The sequence below is a fragment of the Puntigrus tetrazona genome, unplaced genomic scaffold (genome assembly GCF_018831695.1).
Source record: "Puntigrus tetrazona isolate hp1 unplaced genomic scaffold, ASM1883169v1 S000001062, whole genome shotgun sequence".
NCBI classification, from domain to species: Eukaryota; Metazoa; Chordata; class Actinopteri; order Cypriniformes; family Cyprinidae; genus Puntigrus; species Puntigrus tetrazona.
In genome coordinates, this window is record NW_025048651.1 from 267,350 (window position 1) to 275,000 (window position 7,651).

Consider the following 7,651-nt stretch of genomic DNA (forward strand, 5'->3'; position numbering starts at 1 on the left):
CGAACTGTTTTCCAAGGAGGAATGGGCAAAAATTTCAGTCTCTCAATGTGCAAAACTGATAGAGACATACCCCAAGCAACTTATAGCTGTAATCGCAGCAAAAGGTGGTGCTACAAAGTATTAACTTAAGGGGGCTGAATAATTTTGCACGCCCAATTTTTCAGTTTTTTTTTTTTTATGTTAAAGTTTGAAATATCCAATAAATTTCGTTCCACTTCATGATTGTTTCACTTGTTGTTGATTCTTCACAAAAAATTACAGTCTTATAGCTTTATGTTTGAAGCCTGAATTGTGGCAAAAGGTCACAAAGTTCAAGGGGGGCCGAATACTTTCGCAAGGCACTGTACATGCTTCATAACTCTGCATCTCCAGCCCGTCCTGACTAATGACCCTGGGTAGAGAGTAAAGAGCTAAAGATCATCCACCAGAGAGAGAACACAGGGAAAGAGACAAAAAATACAGAAAAACTGGGAAGAAAAGTACTTCATAAAGCACACTTTGCAAAACATGACTCACCTTATTTGGTGCAGTTAATTTTATTCTTTATTTGGTCTTCTGTTAAAATAATCAAACTCAAAGATTTTCTTAATTCTTTAAAGACTTTTTAATTCCAAGTTTTTTTTGTACACTGATTGCTTTCTTTGCCAGTATAAACAAGCGGTTTAATCAGCCTAGCTTTTATCAAGTTCTATTGTACAGCTAGCTTGAAGCTAAAAAAAAACAGAGCAAACTAATTCTAAATGTTCAATTGTAAATGAAAATAAAAACTGTCAAAATGATATACGTAATGTAACTGCATACGCATTAAAAACAAATCCACCACTACTAGAGATATGTACATTGCATGAAGCTCATTATTTGCATTACAACAGGGCATCAATACAATAATCCACAACGATTAAAATATAAATAAAATTTAGAAACGCAACAGCTGATGTGTTTGTTTGTTTTTTTTAACTACTACAGACAGTAATGCTTTTTTCCCTGCAGTAGCACAGTAACTGATTATAATGTGTTGATATTTATTGAAGGTAATGTTTTTGGAATAGTAAACGAAAGTAAAAGAATGGTTTCTGTAATGCCACAGCATCTATGGTTCATCTGATGTCAGCAGGTCGGAGCTGTCGCTCTCCTTCAGCCAAAAAGATCTGCATAGCCCTGTACAACAGGTGAACCCCTAACTCCCGTTTTCTCCGCACAGGCCAAGTCGACACCACACCATAGTAGTCTCCTCTTTTCTGGTTCGTGAGCATCTTCAGCCCTATTAAAAGATCAACAGGTGTCATGAAGATGGGGATCTGTGCTGCAGTGAATGTTTGTAACTATTCAAGAGTGTGTCTTTACCGATGGCATCTACCATACAGGCCTCACGTGTGTAGGCTTCCACAGCTATGACATTTTGGAAACAGTGCAGGGATATCACTCCATGCCCAGCATTCCAGACCTGCAGGATGTGCTGCACTTTTGAGCAGAGTTTCTGGAGACAGAGAGAAAAAAAGGACTGCATTTGTTATTTACATCTATGTTTCAGAAAAATATGCAGTTCCTCCCTATTTAGAAATAAAGATAACGATTTCCAAAACTCCACTGGATGATTCTCATGCCGTTCATCTTCAAAACACAGATTACAAAAAAATTCAATAAAACCTTCTGTCCCTTCTCTTAAAGTTCATAAAAACATGAATCAAACGGAGTATTTTTTTATTTTCTACCTTTTTGGCCAGATGTGTGTGAATGAGCTCAGGATCTGCTGAACAGCATGACTCGACATCAAACCAGTCTGACTGGATGCAGGGTCATGGGTTGATTTTCTTGTGTGGCTTAATTGTTATTTAAATATAGCATTTGACTTACATTTCTGTATTGAAACTTTTTAATACGTGTGATAAAACTGCTCTTTATGATCAATGTGCACAACAGTGACCTGTTTTGTGTTAAATATAAATTCTCTTACATCTATGCGTTTCCTTTGCAGTAGCAAGATTGTGACAACAATATGTATTTTAGGTATGGAAATGACATGAATATTGAGATTTAAGATATGGTCATTGCGCTAATTTGGGGTGTCAGACGAGTTCAGTTTGTGTAACTTTTTCCAGCTGAACTAAACGATTTCAAATGAACAGTGGGGGTCGTGAGAAGATCAACTCCATCAATGACATTTACACTTAAACAACCCCTCAAACCAACTACTCAATCTCCTACCGACTGGCAGAAGGTACAGAGAGAGATGGGCACTCAGATTTCAGCCTTGCTTCCGACTCGCCCTCAAAAGCCCTCTGAGGAAAAGAAGGCGTAAATATCATACAAGCAACTTGAGTATTTTAGCCTGACTGATATTCAAATCGTAACCGCAGCACTAGCGTGTCATAAACAGCTCAGCTGATCACATATTTCAATTATTTATACCTTGGCCAATTGGGAAAATTCAACTTTGAAACTGTTATTTTCCTTTTTTGAAGGACACTGAAATATCAGGATATACATGTTTTAAAAAAATACAGGTGGTGGTGTATTAATATACATTAAGGATTGATTTAAATCTACAGAGAATCCATTACCTGAAAACGTCCTAATGGAATCTTTCTCTTTCTCCACATGTGGAATTTAATATTACGGTATTATATAAAATGTTGTCAGATTTTTGTGCTTCATTTTACACATTGGACTGATGTTTTTCTTGTTATGAAGGGTCTGTCTGTCTGTCTGTTATTGTTTGTTATTTCATGTCTGCAAAAACCATAATAAAAATAATAATCTAAAACGAAAAAACCATATTGGAAGAAAACATCCCCAACATTGTTAAAATAAATAGGCATAATCAAAAATAGCATCTCACCTTGGAAGTCTTATCTCCTTTGAAATATTCTAGTGCTTCATAGAGGTGACTGTAAGGTCTAGAACGCTTGCCCTTTCCAACATAGAAAACAGCACTGATGAACGTCTGAAAACATTCTTTAGGATTCATGGTCTGACTTCGATATGGTAGATTCTTTGTCACTCTGTAAAGCAGCAGAAGGACAAAAATGTTAGCAATCAACTAAAGAAACAGTGATTGTCAACACAATGTGACAGAAAGCCCATACCGTGGGTCAAGCAGCAGGTAGTTAAAGCTGGATTTAATGAAACCTTCACGCCATCTCTTATTCTGATCTGGCTTATCAAACTGCTCACACAGGGCGAGCTCATCTGCTTGACAATTAGGAAGTATGAATCTGTGAAGCACATTTTCGAGTTCTGGGCTGTAACCTGCAGCTGAGAAAAGAATAATTGATCTTTTAATAGAAAGTTGTATGACATTTGTATGCTATCATGCTAATATCTTCTAGTATTAGAGAAGTCCCTTTTAATTGCTTTTTTCAGTTGTCCTAATCAAATAATATAAATAGCTGGATTCCTCCACATAAAAGCTAATGGACCAAAGGGATACCTAATGAGTACCTTGTAATTCTCTAGTGCTGTATGTTTTGGCATACATACCACTGGGGCTCACGGAGACTGATCTCTGGCTGTGTGGTATATTCTGAAGGGATCTCTTCAACTTCTGTATGTACAGAGGACGGGTTTGACTGTTTATGGGTCCTGGATCCTCTCCCATTTCAATTAACTTGTTTCTAAGGTCCTTGTCAGTTAGCCCACTTACTACAAAATCACTCTCCTGTTTGGGACAATATCTGTCTGTAGTGCGGTCTGGACTTGTAGACCCGAGCTGAAGGGAGCGCCAGTCATAAAGCAGTGTGTCTTCAGAGTTACTGGTGCTTGTGCTAGAGCTGAAGGACGTATTGGCTGTTGGGGGAACATGTGTCTCAATGAGCTCATGGCCCTCTTCGGTATCAGTATAAAGGTATTCCACAGGCTCATCCATATCAGTAGTTAAGGGCTGTCCAGCAGATGTGCAAGAAAGATTTCCCTGTGCCTGATGCAAACGGCCCGACAGCCGGCTCATGCTATACCGAGGAGTACATCCAGAGCGCCATGAATTTTTTGGAGCTTTTGGGGAATCATACATCAAGCTGGAGGCAGATTCTGAGCTATCTACATGAAATGGCAAAGTCCCTTGATACGTAACACTGGACTCTTCGTCTCCTACAGCAGTAGGGAAGATCTGTGGTGTTCCTGTTGTGGTTTTCTTCACTTCTGGCTGACCAGACAAGCGTTCAGGACTGGCCTCAAACACACTCTCAAACTGTGATTCAACAATCCTTTCCGAAATGAACACTGTGTCCGCCATGCTGTCAGATAAGATTAGTGTGTCAGCTTGGCTTTGACCATCTGAGCTTGCAGATAATTTCAGAGAGCTCAACTGTGAGTCAACATCGGCCATATTGTCTTCATCAAGACTGTGCTTTGACGTACCATAAAGTGACTTAACAGTGTTACGGCGCAAACGGGTAGGAGTTGGCAGCGACTGTTCAAAGAGACAAGAGCTGGTTTGAACGGAAGCCAATTTTTGGCTCATTCTCTCTGAATGACGACTCAACCTGGACCTTGTTCTCCCAGTGACAAATGGACTTGGAATACAAACAGCATCAGTACTGGTCACCTCAAGCTTAGTAGCATCTTGACCAGTTGTAGATAAACTTGATTGTTTGATATGCCTCCCAATTTCTTTTAGCTGTCTGTTTTCATTATCATCAGAAGCAAGACTCTGATGTCTAACATCGAAGCCAAACTGCTCTACAGTCAAATCTGATTTGTGGGCGCAGGGTTGGGTTAAAGTTGGACTTGTGCTCTTTTCAGTGCTGGGGCTCTGGTACGGGTCACTGCTACAGCTGTTGTACTCGCTGGATCCACTGCTGATAGGCGGCTGAATGATGCTCTTAAATTCATCTTCATCATCATCATCATCTTGTTGTACAGGTCCCAAAACAGTCTTATCAAATTCTTCTACCACTGTGTTGAGTTCTTTGGAAAAAATGAATACGTCATCAGGACACGTGACATCGATTCCCTGATTCTGTAACACAGTTGCCATACGCTTAGTGTCTAAGAAATCTGAGTACTGAGAAAGATCCAACGTAAGATCACTTGACTGATGATCATCCGGGCTCATAACAGGTAAATAATCAACACTTCCCTTGAAGGTAACACTCTTCCGGTTTTGCCCTTGAGACAAAACAGGGATATTGTGAGAAACATCACAGTCACTATCTGTGGTCCACACTATCCCTGGATTGTTCTTATTGTCCACAGCAGAGAGACAAGTACTAGACAGCATCGGTAATTCCTTATGCATTTCATCATTAGTGCAAGCGTGAGAATCATGTGATTCTAGATCTGACATATCTGAGAGCCAGAAGTCCAAAGGTTTTCCACTGACTCTACAAGTGCTGGAAAAAGAGGACAGACGTGTGCTGCTCAATGGTTCTGCTGCAGGGGGAATAAGCTTTGAAGTTTCTGGACTGAATGAACTGTCAATCATAGACTGTCCAGAGAGGATAGCTAGAAAAAAAAAGGAAGCCAATATTACAGTAGTATAATTAGTTCTCCTTCCACAAATGATAGATAAAACACTGCAATATCGTTGACGTATTACTTATCTTTATAATTCTTTTAGGGCATGATAATTAACCCAAATAATAACAACAGAAATTCGTACAATACTGGAATTTGGCCGTGTCTTCCTCCTCTTTAGAAGCATGGGATTCATACTCTTGAAGAAGACTCGCACATTTACTGTTCTCCTCCTGCTCTGCCAGATCAGACGGTTTATTGCCATCCTAGAAATAAAGCCATTTTTAGTGTTCCCAACTTGATATAAAACACTTAAAGATTGTTACAGCAGGTCAGTTCTGGAGATGTTAGTGTACTGAATGTTTTACTTGATCTGTGAGGTTTGGGTTTCCGCCGTTCTTTAAGAGTAATTTGAGATTCTGAAAACACCCCCAAGATGCAGAAATATGTAAAGGAGTCAGATCATCAGTAGTCCTAAAACAACAAACATCAGGGTCACAGAGAAACACTTTCAAGCACTTTTCAAAGCTCTTTCGAAGTTGAAATCAGACATGCATATTATATTAGAAATTCTAATAAATAAACAAACAGTAAATAGCAATAAGCTTCATTAGTTGTGTTTGCTAACAGTAGTTAATGTACTATGAATGTACTGGCAGCTTTGTTTACAGCGGTAATAAAAGGAAGCGCTATCTGCTGTTAGAGAGTCAAGTTCTTTCAGTCCCTTTGCCTTTTTTCTTTTGCACAGGTGGTTTATGTAGCATAATTTCTTTTTTAGTTATATAATTTGCCTGCAGTTCAACTTAGGTCAACTAAAATATGAATTTTTCTTTCATATTGCAATATAATACTGATATTACCTGGAGATTGGAAAATACTGAGACATGAACATTCTTTTTTTAATTTTTTATCAATTATTATATAATTATATTTTTCCCCTTGTTTTTATTGTTGTGATAATTATTTTAATGATGATTTTATGTAAAGCACTCTGAATTACCACTGTGTATGAAATATGCTATATAAATAAACTTGCCTCGAGTAACATGTGTGGACCATTGTTTGTTCATAATTCATAAGTTAATATATTAACCAATGTTACCAAACACACTCACACATATATTCCCATACACACACATTATGTGTGTGTGTGTGTCTATGTATGTTTGTATACACACACACACACACACACACACACACACACACAGCCAAGGGAAAACGGAAGCTTTCCTGATTTTGTAAGTTTGCCTTGTTTATTTGAGTGATACCTTGTATTGTAAACACATTGGGATGTGTTACTGATTTATCAAGAAGAGACCACACAGAATATTGTATTCTTTTATTTGATAAGTATTTATAAGATACAAGTATTTTCACTTATATGTATAGTCAGAGATAAAATATGCATTAGTAAGAACATTGAAGAATAGGAAGGTTACCGTTAAGTGCTGAGTTCCCGACGCGGAGAGGAGGACATCTTAGAAAGATCTTCGCAGAAGAGCAGACTGATAAGATGGCTGTGTTTTTATAGTGGGCTTCTTGAGAGGGAGGTCTCCAGCTGTACGGGACTTTCCCAAAAAGTGTTGACTTGCACCTGTAGTCTATATAGGAGGGTTGCACTTAGAAGTGAACCAGAAGATAACGCTGCACCTCGGCGACACGCTTCTCCGATGCCAGACAGCCTCGCCACGATGCCTCCGAACGACCGAGCTCGCAGATTATACAACTTTGTTTATTTCTATTTTATTTGTAATGTATTTAACCTATATATAATAAAACTATATCTTATTATAATCAATACGCTCGCCTGCCAAAAGACTGTTTTCAAGACCTGCGCAGAACAGACCAGGGAGAAGTCTTCTGTGACCTGTCTTGTGAGTATGATTGAATGCGATAGGATTAGGACAGACTCGACTTTTTTTACATTTACATTCAGTCATTTTGCAGACGCTTTTATCAATCAATCAATCAATCAATAATTTTTATTTATATAGCTCTTTTAACAACACAGGTTGCATCAAAGCACTGAAATTGAGCACTAACATTTTTTTTTCCAAAGCGACTTACAATTGAGAGTACATCAAGCGATTCATTTTTTTGAGAGACAAACAGACAGAGTAAGTGCTTGTAACACCCAGTCACAGGCGGTGTTCAAATTAGTACATGCCAGAAGGGAAGGAATAAACAAGGGGGAGGA

At 38.5% G+C, this 7,651-nt stretch overlaps 1 protein-coding gene across 1 annotated transcript in view; it reads right to left on the bottom strand.

Moving 5' to 3' along the window:
* Window positions 1-585: 585 nt before the first annotated feature.
* Window positions 586-7,651, bottom strand: part of ankle1 (ankyrin repeat and LEM domain containing 1) — a 9,823-nt gene continuing 2,757 nt past the window's right edge. Inside the window, 7 exon segments of the mRNA XM_043234084.1 lie at window positions 586-1,261; window positions 1,345-1,477; window positions 2,840-3,002; window positions 3,087-3,255; window positions 3,481-5,442; window positions 5,600-5,720; window positions 5,823-5,928. Of these exon segments, the coding sequence (XP_043090019.1) occupies window positions 1,098-1,261; window positions 1,345-1,477; window positions 2,840-3,002; window positions 3,087-3,255; window positions 3,481-5,442; window positions 5,600-5,720; window positions 5,823-5,928 (2,818 nt within the window). The 3' untranslated portion in view covers window positions 586-1,097.